Here is a 14,174-nt window from a genome sequence, read left to right as displayed (position 1 = left end):
CCTGATTTATATGAACAGATTTTTTTTTAATGAAATAGTTTTTCCTTGTGGGCATCAATTAATTTTGTATTTCCCTTCATTCCAAATGTAAGCATATGAAAGATGTGTATTTATTCATGCGTATAATAGGCCGCTAATCCAATTTAGGATCTTTCAGCCTTTGCGGAAAACTGATTTATCGACTTAGATTTTGAGTTGAATTCATTTTTCTTCAAAAACTTGCGTTGTTCCTTCTGGAGTGTGTCAGGGCTTTTAAGAAAACAGCCCCTGAATGTGGAAGCCTTTGCTAATAGAGGCTTTACCTAATCTGTTCTTAAGACTTGCACCACCTCAGCTTACGTCTCTCTTCACGGCTGTGCCTCAGAGGCCGACGAGCACTTACTGGTTATTTATACCACACTGGCCAATACATCTTTCTGAGAAAAGTCTTGGTAAATTTCAAAAACACGTATTACTTCCACTAAGTTTATACTGTATGTTGTGCAGCTGCAGGATGTCACACGGTTCATAATAACAAATAAACGAGCATTTATGGCTATTTGTGTTTACATTTCTGTTTACATAGCACAGCACAGCATTCCTTTCGGCCAATTGCAGACGAGGTTGCAATGTGGTCAGCAGAAGTAGTAGAGTGTTTCCCATAAAGGGTGTGGTGGTTGGGTTAGCTGATGTCAAATTAGCAGCGATGCAAAACTCATATTTTTAAACCTTATTTAATATTCATTCATTCATTTTCTACCGCTTTTCCTCACGAGGGTCGCGGGTGGTGCTGGAGCTTATCCCAGCTGTCTTCAGGCGAGAGGCGGGGTCTGGACTGGTGGCCAGCCAATCACAGGGCACATATAGACAAACAACCATTCACACTCACATTCATACCTATGGACAATTTGGAGTCGCCAATTAACCTAGCATGTTTTTGGAATGTGGGAGGAAACCGGAGTACCCGGAGAAAACCCACGCATGCACGGGGAGAACATGCAAACTCCACACAGAGATGGCAGAGGGTGGAATTGAACCCTGGTCTTCTAGCTATGAGGTCTGTGTTTATTTTATTTTTATTTTTATTTTTATTTTTATTTTTATTTTTATTTTTATTTTTATTTTTATTTTTATTTTTATTTTTATTTTTATTTTTATTTTTATTTTTATTTTTATTTTTATTTTTATTTCAGTTTATTATTATAAGTCAGGTCAATTGAACAGGTCATTGAACATCTAATATTTCACTATATTGTAGCGTCAATGGGAGTTGCTGCTGGAGCCCCCGGCATGCCTTGCGGGTACTTAGTAACAGTGTTTGTTGTTAGCGCTAAGGCGTCGTTAGCCACATTGAATGGATGCATTCACGTCGCTAAGGCGACCAAATCAATTGGAGACTGGTGCTTATTTTGCATATTGATATTATGTTGCATTTTAATTACACAAAGCAAATTTCGTTAATGACCCATTCAGGTGTTAACAAAGACTTTTTATGTTTTGATTTACGCTGCACGGTGGAGGAGTGCTTAGCGAGCAGGCCACACTAGGGTGGGTTTTCTCCCGGTACTCCGGTTTCCTCCCACATTCCAAAAACATGCTAGGTTAATTAGCGACTCCAAATTGTCCATAGGTATGAATGTGAGTGTGAATGGTTGTTTGTCTATATGTGCCCTGTGATTGGCTGGCCACCAGTCCAGGGTGTACCCCGCCTCTCGCCCGAAGAGAGCTGGGATAGGCTCCAGCACCCCCAAGACCCTCTTGAGGATAAGCGGTAGAAAATGAATTAATATTTATAGAGCCCTCTAGACATGAAATAACACCCCTACAGTCATCTTTCCATTCATATTACCCATTATAGTTGACTCTGTTGCTGTTGCCGTTTTGCCAGGTCTCACTGCTAGGTGAGCCGGGTTCGAGTCCCTGCTCGGTCATCTCTGTGTGGAGTTTGCATGTTCTCCCCGTGCATGCGTGGGTTTTCTCCGGGTACTCCGGTTTCCTCCCACATTCCAAAAACATGCTAGGTTAATTAGCGACTCCAAATTGTCCATAGGTATGAATGTGAGTGTGAATGGTTGTTTGTCTATATGTGCCCTGTGATTGGCTGGCTCGCCCGAAGACAGCTGGGATAGGCTCCAGCACACCCGCAACCCTAAAGAGGATAAGCGGTATTGAAAATTGATGGATGGATGTTTCAATTAATCGAGGAATTGGTTCAGTCCTAAATGGAAATAACTCACATTATTAAATATTTGGAATATTTGGCATACAGAGACGACCCAATGTGTCATTTTTATGGCACGGTGGACGAGTGTTTAGCATGTAGGCCACACAATGGGAAGACCAGGGTTCGATTCCCTGGGTTCGAGGCTTAACTGGCGACTCCAAATTGTCCATAGGTATGAATGTGAGTGTGAATGGTTGTTTGTCTATATGTGCCCTGTGATTGGCTGGCCACCAGTCCAGGGTGTACCCCGCCTCTCGCCCCAAGACAGCTGGGATAGGCTCCAGCACCCCTGCGACCCTCGTGAAGATAAGCACTACAAAATGAATTGATGTTCTTATTTTGGCTGCACCGATGACCAAGATACTATTTTTGCACTCATTTACAACAATAGGAGGTTACCCAGCATGCCTTTTGGACGCATTCCCCCACAAAAAGTGAGGATCTACCCTACAGATGATTTTTGTGTACTGGTGTTACGACAGGGCAGGGCTTGATTTGACAAAAATGGCATATTTTCTCTTATTATGTCTACTATAGGGGCGGCACGGCGGTCTAGTGGTTAGCGCACAGGCCACACAGCTAGGAGACCAGGGTTCAATTCCACCCTCGGCCATCTCTGTGTGGAGTTTGCATGTTCTCCCCGTGCATGCGTGGGTTTTCTCCGGGTACTCCGGTTTCCTCCCACATTCCAAAAACATGCTAGGTTAATTAGCGACTCCAAATTGTCCATAAGTATGAATGTGAGTGTGAATGGTTGTTTGTCTATATGTGCCCTGTGATTGGCTGGCCACCAGTCCAGGGTGTACCCCGGGATTGCAATTGCAGAATAATGCAATAACTCTTTGTCATTTAGGTATTACTCTGAATTAAGATCTTGGTTTCTTTTTTTGTTTAGCTAGCTCTTAGTAGCTACCATATTTCAGATGCATCTACTGTGGGTGTAAAATGTTCCTTGTCACTCACTTCGACAGTGAAAACAAATGTGCTTTTAGTTTTAATCACAACGCTCTCAACCCTTTAGCCTCAAAAGCACTTATGTACCTTTTTGTGTTGATGGCATGAAGGATTGTGTGGGTGGTGTGTAGCAGATTACCGAAGGAAGGCAGGTTCAGGTAAGGTATATCTAGACGCAATATTGGAGGTGCGATTGTGTGGGTTCCCTGCTGCTTCAGTCGTCTCTCAGCTCTTTTTGTTTGATCAACATTTAGGAACAGTACATATCTTCCTCCTGACATACGTCTATCTTCTCGCAGAAGCTCTTCATCGAAACGTCTTCTTGATATGTTGATAATTTCATTTTAGAATGTAAATTTGACGACTGTATACATTTTAATTCATTCATTTCCTACCGCTTATTCTCACAAGGGTAGCGGGGGTGCTGGAGCCTATCCCAGCTCTCTTCGGGCAGCTGTGCAATATTTAAAGTTACTTTCGGAATCATTGAAAACAGGAAGGTGGTTGATCTCACTGCCGTTTTGTGTCTTTGGCAAAACTCATGTCCTCAAATGAAGGTAAAAGTAACCTTAAATTGTCCTTTATCCCTTTTCATTTGTTATTCATTCACTAACCTGGATGGACGACTATAGTCACATTTATACTTTTTTTTTTATTTACAACATATTGCGCAACTGCAGGGTCTTGAGACACATGCTAACTCGCAAACTAGAGAGCTAGCGACCTAAACGGTAGCCTTCAAGTTATTTCCTTTCAACTTATTTAATAGCCAAAAACTTACCACTTCCACACGGATAGTGAGGATAACTATTAACAGTTATTTAACCTTTAACATGAACATGAATCAAACGTAATAATTTTTTCTGGGTACATGATACCATACAGCATCCATATCAAACTTGCGCGGGCCGCACTAACATTAAACTTTCATATCAAGGCGGGGGCCTCAAACGAGTGTCCTGCGGGCCACATTTGGCCCGCGGGCCGCGTGTTGATTCCTTGACCTTGTTGATTCTGTTTAAAACAGAAATATTCCCATACATTCCATACATTGTGTTTGGGCTTGTTTTGTATTAAGCTGATAGGCGACCTTTGTAGTTGGGAGGGCAAGGTGAGGAGCGGGGAGATGTATGGAGGAGACATGAAAAGGAGCATGTGAGAGTTGGTCCAATGAATGAATTAGTTGTATGCATCACTTGGGTCTGTTCAAACCAAATGACTTTATTACGCCACATTTTTTTTGTTGCATATCAATATTCATAACATTCATATCAATTCATCTGCCACAATAATATTCATTCATTTTCTACCGCTTTTCCTCACGAGGGTCGCGGGGGGTGCTGGAGCCTATCCCAGCTGTCTTCGGGCGAGAGGCGGGGTACACCCTGGACTGGTGGCCAGCCAATCACAGGGCACATATAGACAAACAACCATTCACACTCACATTCATACCTATGGTACAATTAGCATTAGCATGTTTTTGGAATGTGGGAGGAAACCGGAGTACCCGGAGAAAACCCACGCAGAGAACATGCAAACTCCACACAGAGATGGCCGAGGGTGGAATTGAACCCTGGTCTCCTAGCTGTGAGGTCTGCGTGCTAACCACTCGACCGCCGTGCTGCCCGCCACAATATTATAATCAATTTAAATGTAAATATCTCAAAGTGAGGGATTTTTCTCAGCATTTTAAAAATGATCTTAAAAATGTATTAATTCGATTACATTCATTTGATTAGATTAATCAATTATTAATTGATTATAGACTAACATTACATATTCTGTCCATTCAGTAGATCGACAGCACTATTTTTCACATTATTTTTGCTGGCACTCACAAATGTCTTTACTCCTTTGTTGCAATGCTTTCAACATACTGACGGGTATATATAATATAATATAATATAATATAATATAATATAATATAATATAATATAACGTTTTATTCCAATGTGGAATACCGAGGTTTGAATGTATCTTGAATATTTTAATACAGCTTTTTAAATCAAAAGAAAACGCTATTTTTCTCTCTCGACAGCTGTGCCATACCCCCCACAACATAAACTGACAATAAAAGAGGTGTTTGAAGATGGCAAGCCCAATCCCGAGCTGCTCCGGAACCACCTTGTCAAGGAGGGAAGGGTGGAGGAAGACGTGGCTCTAACGATCATCAACGATGGCGCCGATATCCTTCGCCAAGAGAAGTGTATGCTGGAAGTGGAGGCACCTATTACAGGTATTTTGATTAGGATGATGTACTGTCTTTTCATATTACTATATTCATTCATTCATTCATTTTCTACCGCTCATCCTCACAAGGGTCGTAGGGGGGTGCTGGAGCCTATCCCAGCTCATATTACTATATTTCAACTAAAAATTATCTGCACTGTAAACTTGGTAATCTTCACATAACACTTCACTCACTCACTCATCCATACACCGAGCATTTTTCCTGTTTATATTCTCACCCCCCCGCAGAACAGAGAAGAGAGCACTTGGCGTCAAAAGGGCGCCCCGGGGGCTATTTTCATGCCGCAACAATTTTTTATATTGGCCCTTGGCATAGTATTAAAGTCAAATGATTATTAATGATATTATTAATGGTAGTTTGCTTTGTCACTTACAACACAAAACTATGTTTTAAATCAGGGGTCTCAAACTCAATTTACTTGGGGGCCACTGGAGCTCGGGTCTGGGTGAGACTGGGCCGCATCAGGTTTTAAAAAAAAAAAAAAAACAAAAAAAAAATGCATTTATTAAAAAGAAAAAAATTAAAAAACTTTGCTTTGGTTCAAATTTTCTACAAGAAAATCTCTGATAAAACATTCCACTGTTCTCAAATATCTTACTTTTTATTTTTCTACACAAAATAAGATGAAAAATAAATAAACAAATCAAGAATAAAGAAAATCAATCAGTAATAAATAAATATAATAATAATAATAAAACGGCAAATAATAAAAACTTAAGAAACCACATATAGTTGGTGGGTAGACAAATGATTTTTTTCAGATTAAAATGAACAAAGCATTATTAGAGCCCTGTAGACATGACAAAACACGACTATAGTCACATTTATACTCTTTTTATTTACAACATATTGCGCAACTGCAGGGTCTTGAGACACATGCTAACTCACAAACTAGAGAGCTAGCGACCTAAACGGTAGCCTTCGAGTTATTTCCTTTCAACTTAAATAGCCAAAAACTTACCACTTCCACACGGATAGGGAGGATAACTATTAACAGTTATTTAACCTTTAACATGAACATTAATCAAACGTAATAATTTTTTTCTGGGTACATGATACCATACAGCATACATATCAAACTGAGGCGGGGGCCTCAAACTAGTGTCCTGTGGGCCACATTTGGCCCGCGGGCCGCGTGTTTGAGACCCCTGGTATATGGCATAATAACGCAATTACACTGTATCAACAATAAACTTGAATTTCTGAAGATTATTTAACACTGTAATTAAAATAACTTACCCCGGGCCATCGGTGCATCGTTATTGTCGAGCCCTGCTCTACAAGGTCGCTGGGCTTTTCTCATTTCTTATCGCTGACTTCTACTTGGCCTTGGTCCAGTACACCTCCCAGCCTGCCAGCACTCTAATTACTTCAAGGCTTTTCACACTATAAAACTGCAGTTATAGTAGTTTTTTTTTACCTTAATCAACTCCCCCTTAGCTTTTATGTAGGAGTAGCTAGCTGTTAAAACACAACCGTTTAGAGGAGCGTGTATCTACTGTAAATATCTTGCAAAAGTCAGGTCTACAGTGCTGCATAATTGTAATAATAATAATAATAATAATAATTCTCATGTTATTAATACCGGCACGGTGGTCTAGGGGTTAGCGCGCAGACCTCACAGCTAGGAGACCAGGGTTCAATCCCACCCTCGGCCATCTCTGTGTGGAGTTTCCATGTTCTCCCCGTGCATGCGTGGGTTTTCTCCGGGTACTCCGGTTTCCTCCCACATTCCAAAAACATGCTAGGTTAATTAGCCACTCCAAATTGTCCATAGGTATAAATGTGAGTGTGAATGGTTGTTTGTCTATATGTGCCCTGTGATTGGCTGGCGACCAGTTCAGGGTGTACCCCGCCTTACGCCCGAAGACAGCTGGGATAGGCTCCAGCACCCCCCGCGACCCTTGTGAGGAAAAAGCGGTAGAAAATGAATGAATGAATGAATGTTATTAATACACTATGTGAGGCCAGCTGTATTCTGAATGTATTTTTATCACAAACCCTTCTTGTTAGCAGCCTATTAGCTTGCTAATAAATGGCAACAGGAACCCAGGAGTCATCTCTGTCCTCTGTCTCAGATGTCCTCACGGTCGACCCGGTAGTTCTTTGTTAATTAATATGTGTCTCGTTTTGGGTTCTGTATCATTCAAGCACCCAGCCTACATGGCGACGATGGCTGGGACCATATGAGAGCCCCCCAGCCTCGACTAGAGTGATGGGAAACAATATGGCATCAAGTCTACAAAGTCGAGAAAAAAGATGGACAAACCTAAGAAAATATGAAATAATGGATAATTTTTTAATAATTTAATAAAATTAAAATAATAAAAAAATAAAAATAAAATAATAATAATAAAATTTAATAATTTTTTTTTTTTTTAGATTTATTTTGGGATTGTGTTGCTGGAAAATGAATAGCACCCATCTGCCTGCAGATTCATCTCAAGTTCAGAGAAACATTTTTAATCATAATAATATTAACGACTTGTTGCTTCTAGCTCAGGGGTGGGCAAACTACGGCCCGGGGGCCACATCCGGCCCGCCAAGTGTTTGAATACGGCCCGTCCGTTCTTTCCAAAGTATTTCATTTAAACTCAACATACAACCTGGCATCATGGCCTGAGCCAACCTTTTGATGGTTGTATCAGTTTTGTTATTTGATGTGGTCTGTTGTTTACAAAGTGCTCCTGAAAAAAGGGACACAAGCATAATGATGATAATAATAATAATAATAATAATAATAAATTTTAAAATATTTAAATAAAAATATTTAAATATAAAATATTTAAATATTAAAATATTTAAATATAAAATAATAAATAATAATAGCAGATTGCATGACACTTTTACAGATACAATAATACCAGGTGGACTGTTACATGTAAAATATATAGTATATAATATAAAATATATAGCCTATATAGTAATATAGGCCACGATGCGGCCATCCGATATATGCGAGGGAAATTTCATGGAAATGCATTGGAACGGGACTGGAGATTTTATCCGAAATAGGCAAAATCCGTTATAAAAAATCCAATATATGCAATGAATTTTTATTGGAAATGCATTACAGAAAAATCGGTTCTTTTTTATCTGTCTGTTGTGAGCGAATTTCCGATATATCCGAGTCCGATATATCCGAGGTTTACGGTATAAATACTTGTTCATGTAGAAGACTGTTTTGGATGTAAAGTTTCATTTTGCAGGAGAATTGAAGGGTTTTCAGAAATGTGTGAGTGATTTTTGGATTTGTGTGTAGAGTTCTGAGAATATGAGGCATCCGAGAAAAACTGTAACATTACGTAACTCCACTCCCTTCATGTCTTTTCCAGTATGTGGTGATGTCCATGGGCAATTCTTTGACCTCATGAAGTTATTTGAAGTGGGGGGATCACCCAGCAACACGCGGTATCTCTTCCTCGGAGACTACGTAGATCGAGGATACTTCAGCATTGAGGTAAGTTGTATACTTTTTTTTTATATCATTAACACTTATTGTTATGTTATAGTGTACTCAAATAGATAAAAGTAAACAAAAGCCTCGCTTGTATTCTACTTTGAAGATTTTACATTTGAGCTTCTTGGCCGAATGGGTTTTTGCTGCCTGAAATTCTATTTCAGTGACAGCTCCAAAGGGCACAGTTCATCCATGCTGATTGGAATGGTTAAAAATAAGACACAGGGTTTCGGAATAGAGAGCTGCAGGCCGGGTGTATAGCAAGTGGTCTGCGGTGGCCTTGGTGAGAGTCATGGCTGGAGGGTGGCAACCGCACTAAGCTTAGATTCATTTGAGGTGCAACGATGACCCACTTTCATGGGTCATCAAGCATCTATAGAAGCCTCCCCGCATATTCCCCAAGTATCGTATTATATATCTAAATATAAAGTTTCATGATTGTATGTATTCATACGGCCGGTGGTGGTACAGAACAGTGTAGTCAAAGTTAGAAAAAAAGAATCATGAGCTTATTATCACGTACTATTTAATCAAAACACCATTTTGTATCCTGAAAATTTTCAGTTTATTACATGTATTATATCTAAACAGTGTAAACACAATAATTGCAAAAATATTTCAACAATAACAAAATTAATTGATGTCCACAAGCAAAAACTTTCATTTCATTAAAAAAATCTGTTCATATAAATCAGGGGTCTCAAATGTGCCAAATGTGGCCCGCAGGACACTAGTTTGAGGCCCCCCGCCTTGATATGAAAGTTTGATATGGATGCTGTATGGTATCATGTACCCAGAAAAAATTATTACGTTTGATTCATGTTCATGTTAAAGGTTAAATAACTGTTAATAGTTATCCTCCCTATCCGTGTGGAAGTGGTAAGTTTTTGGCTATTTAAGTTTAAAAGGAAATAACTTGAAGGCTACCGTTTAGGTCGCTAGCTCTCTAGTTTGCGAGTTAGCATGTGTCTCAAGACCCTGCAGTTGCGCAATATGTTGTAAATAAAAAGAGTATAAATGTGACTATAGTCGTGTTTTGTCATGTCTACAGGGCTCTAATAATGCTTTGTTCATTTTAATCTGAAAAAAAATAATTTGTCTACCCAGCAACTATATGTGGTTTCTTAAGTTTTTATTATTTGCCGTTTTATTATTATTATTATATTTATTTATTACTGATTGATTGATTTTCTTTATTCTTGATTTGTTTATTTATTTTTCATCTTATTTTGTGTAGAAAAATAAAAAGATATTTGAGAACAGTGGAATGTTTTATCAAGCTTTTCAGTGTAAACACAATAATTGCAAAAATATTTCAACAATAATGTGTTTTACCAACACCCAACAAGAACCGCTTAAAAAAAAAACTCTTGGCAGTATGGCATCCCAAAGTGTACTTTCCCGACGGGAATATCACTGATTGGATTTACTTGCCCCAATTTTTTTTTTTAACTTGCCCCGGGCCATCGGTACATCGTTATTGTCGATCCCTGTATATTATTGAATATTTGATATGATCCCTTGTCTTTATTACAACAGTAATCAAAATATGAATACACATCACAATTACGGCGTTCATGCTGTACTCCTAATCTGCACAACAACAGTATTTGCACTTTGTATTAGTACTGAAGGTTTTTTTTTCCTTTCACTAATAGCCACATGGCTCACTTCAGAATAAATGATAAGCAAACGAAGTGAATCTGAATATAAGGATGTGGTTGCCTAGGTAACAAAGTGCCCCTTGAAGTACTATTATACCTTTGCAGGAATGCCTTTCAGAGGAAGTGAGTAACCCATCTTCTTTTCATACTTGGCAATTTAATTTGTCTTTGTGTTGTAAGTGGGTGTGAGCACATATTGACTGGCCTTGAACTGACACAGCCAGATATGAACGACTCTCGTTATGCCGGGGCTTTTCATAAACAGCCGCATGGAGAGGAAAAGAACACATCATGTTCAGTCGCTTCCCTTTCTTTTGACTACGTTTCATGTTTTAGCATTGATTGACAAGCGACATGGTCACACTTATATGGCGTCATGTTTTTTTTTTTTTTAAGGAAATGATGCGGGTATCGCTATCCCGTCTACACGGACGTCAATGTGGTTAATGATTTGTGCCTTGTTTCTTTTTTGTCTGCGTCAGAGCAAACAAAAAGTGTACTGTACTGTCATTAAAGCATCATTGTTGGAGCGACGGCTCGCTCTACATAAAAAAAAAAAAATAAAAACCTCTATACACCCGCTGGCTTTTTGTGATGAAAAACTGATATAAAGATGTTTTTCACTTCTACCTACAATACAAACTTTGTTTGTTAATACAATAAATCGCCCTAAGAAATACATTCACCTTAAGAACACTCCTATTATGTACAGGGGGTTCTTGCATATTTGCGAGCTAACATTCACAACCCAGCAAATTTGTCAATTTTCTAAAATCAAAACATTTGTATTCGTGGGAAACTTTAAATTTTAAAATTTTAAAATTTTAAAATTTTAAAATTTAAAATTTTAAAATTTTTACATTTAAAAATTTTAAAATTTTAAAATTTTAAAATTTAAAAATTTAAAAATTTAAAGTTTCCCACGAATACAAATGTTTTGATTTTAGAAAATTGACAAAAAATTGTTAAATTTTAAAATTTTAAAATTTTAATTTTTTTTTAAATTTTTAAAATTTTAAAATTTTAAAATTTTAATTTTTTTTAAAATTTTTTAAATTTTTTTTAAATTTTTGTAAAATTTTTTAAATTTTTGTAAATTTAAAATTTTTTTTATTTTTTTATTTTTTTATTTTTTTATTTTTTTATTTTTTTATTTTTTTATTTTTTATTTTTTTATTTTTTATTTTTTTTATTTTTTTTATATTTTTATTTTTTATTTTTTATTTTTTTATTTTATTATTATTATTTTTTTTTCTTTCATCATCTAAAGCACAACAAACCAAACAAAATTACCAAAATTAAAATTTTAAAATTTTAAAATTTAAAATTTAAAAATTTAAAATTTTAAAATTTAACAATTTTAAAATGTTAAAATTTTAATTTTTTTTAAATTTTTTTAAATTTTTTTTAAATTTTTGTAAAAATTTTTAAATTTTTGTAAATTTAATTTTTTTTTATTTTTTTATTTTTTTATTTTTTTATTTTTTTATTTTTTTATTTTTTTATTTTTTTTATTTTTTTATTTTTTTATTTTTTTATTTTTTTATTTTTTTATTTTTTTATTTTTTTATTTTATTTTATTTTTTTCTTTCATCATCTAAAGCACAACAAACCAAACATAAATCAACACAAATAAAAATATGTATAATGCATATAAATATGTATAATGTATATAATAATAACATATAATGTAACTGTACCACATTGCAACTATGGAAATATGCGCGTACACGGCAATATAAATGCAAAATAATACTATTTTTGCACTCATTTACAACAATAGGAGGTTACCCAGCATGCCTTTTGGACGCATTCCCCCACAAAAAGTGGGGATCTACCCTACAGATGATTTTTGTGTACTGGTGTTGCGACAGGGCAGGGCTTGATTTGACAAAAATGGCGTATTTTCTCTTATTATGTCTACTATAGGGGCGGCACGGTGGTCTAGTGGTTAGCGCGCACACCTCACAGCTAGGAGACCAGGGTTCAATTCCACCCTCGGCCATCTCTGTGTGGAGTTTGCATGTTCTCCCCGTGCATGCGTGGGTTTTTTTTCCGGGTACTCCAGTTTCCTCCCACATTCCAAAAACATGCTAGGTTAATTAGCGACTCCAAATTGTCCATAGGTATGAATGTGAGTGTGAATGGTTGTTTGTCTATATGTGCCCTGTGATTGGCTGGCCACCAGTCCAGGGTGTACCCCGCCTCTCGCCCGAAGACAGCTGGGATAGGCTCCAGTGAATGAATTTAACCAAATGTTGTGTTTTTCTTTTCCTACAAATCACAAGTCTCGGTTACGACTGCAAATTTCTAAAAAGTTCCCTTTTTTTTTTCTCCTGTCACTTTCAGTGTGTTCTCTACCTCTGGTCGCTCAAGATCAACCACCCCAACACACTCTTCCTCCTGCGAGGGAACCACGAGTGCCGGCACCTCACAGAGTACTTCACCTTCAAACAGGAATGTAAGTACGGCTCAGTCTTTCAGTAAGATGACTGCTATACGGCTCATCGGTGAAGCATGTGGCTAGGCCAGAACTACCAACACCAGTGTAAAGAAACAGTGTTTTAATTTAATTTAATTTAATTTAATTTAATTTAATTTAATTTAATTTAATTTAATTTAATTTAATTTAATTTAATTTTATTTTATTTTATTTTATTTTATTTTATTTTATTTTATTTTATTTTATTTTATTTTATTTTATTTTATTTTATTTTATTTTATTTTATTTTATTTTATTTTATAATGTACATATAAATAATATATATAACAAAAAACAGTAGTTTTACATGAAAGTTACTATTTATTTACAAATATAACACGCAGTACAACAGTATACCAAAAGAAATGTTAGACACTCAGCACAACAAAAAAGTTTGTTTTTATCCCGTAGAACATAGTAGGTAAGTTTCAGCAAAATATCAGTTCTTAACAAAATAAAAGTGATAAAGACAGCTTTATTGTGAAAAGATACATTTCAAGCATAACTTTCACTTTAAGTACTTTAGCCATATAGTATGTTTAGCCAAAATATACAAAAATATTTAATTTAATTTCATTTCATTTCATTATGTATATATAAATAAGTCATTTTGCCATATAGTATGTTTAGGCAAAATATACAAAAACATATTTTATTTTATTTTATTTTATTTTATTTTATTTTATTTTATTTTATTTTATTTTATTTTATTTTATATATGTATATATAAATAATATATATAACAAAAGACAGTAGTTTTACATGAAAATTACAATTTATTTACAAATATAACACCCTGAATTATTTAAAATGTTCACCTTTGGAAGTGAAATGTGTGTACCTGATTGGAAAAAATGGAAGTTTGATGAAATATCTACAGTGCCCGGTCGATACATAGAAATAACGTTTGTCCTCCAGGGCTTTGAAGCTAACTTTACCAATCCAAATACTCATTTCGTTCTCCGTTTCCGCTCAATGTGGGTTCCATCTTGTGGCTACAGTTACTGCGCTTCAATCAAACTACGGTGTATATATATACAATTTTATAAATCCATACCAGCTCCACCCTTCAAAAATCGAATGCGCCATTCATTTGCAATAAGAGTGACGGTTGATCCAGAACCCTCCCCATCTCTCTTCAATATGCATTACACACTTAT

The 14,174-nt window shown here is 36.2% G+C and overlaps 1 protein-coding gene across 1 annotated transcript in view; it reads left to right on the top strand.

The window, feature by feature from the left end:
* Positions 1–14,174, top strand: part of ppp3cca (protein phosphatase 3, catalytic subunit, gamma isozyme, a) — a 41,369-nt gene that overhangs the window by 6,676 nt on the left and 20,519 nt on the right. Inside the window, exons 2-4 of the mRNA XM_058070279.1 lie at positions 5,196–5,393; positions 8,744–8,868; positions 12,882–12,993. Coding sequence (XP_057926262.1) covers positions 5,196–5,393; positions 8,744–8,868; positions 12,882–12,993 — 435 coding nt within the window. The remainder of the gene's footprint in view (positions 1–5,195; positions 5,394–8,743; positions 8,869–12,881; positions 12,994–14,174) is intronic.

The sequence above is a fragment of the Doryrhamphus excisus genome, chromosome 4 (genome assembly GCF_030265055.1).
Source record: "Doryrhamphus excisus isolate RoL2022-K1 chromosome 4, RoL_Dexc_1.0, whole genome shotgun sequence".
NCBI lineage: Eukaryota > Metazoa > Chordata > Actinopteri > Syngnathiformes > Syngnathidae > Doryrhamphus > Doryrhamphus excisus.
This window is presented reverse-complemented; position numbering and strand designations above follow the sequence as displayed.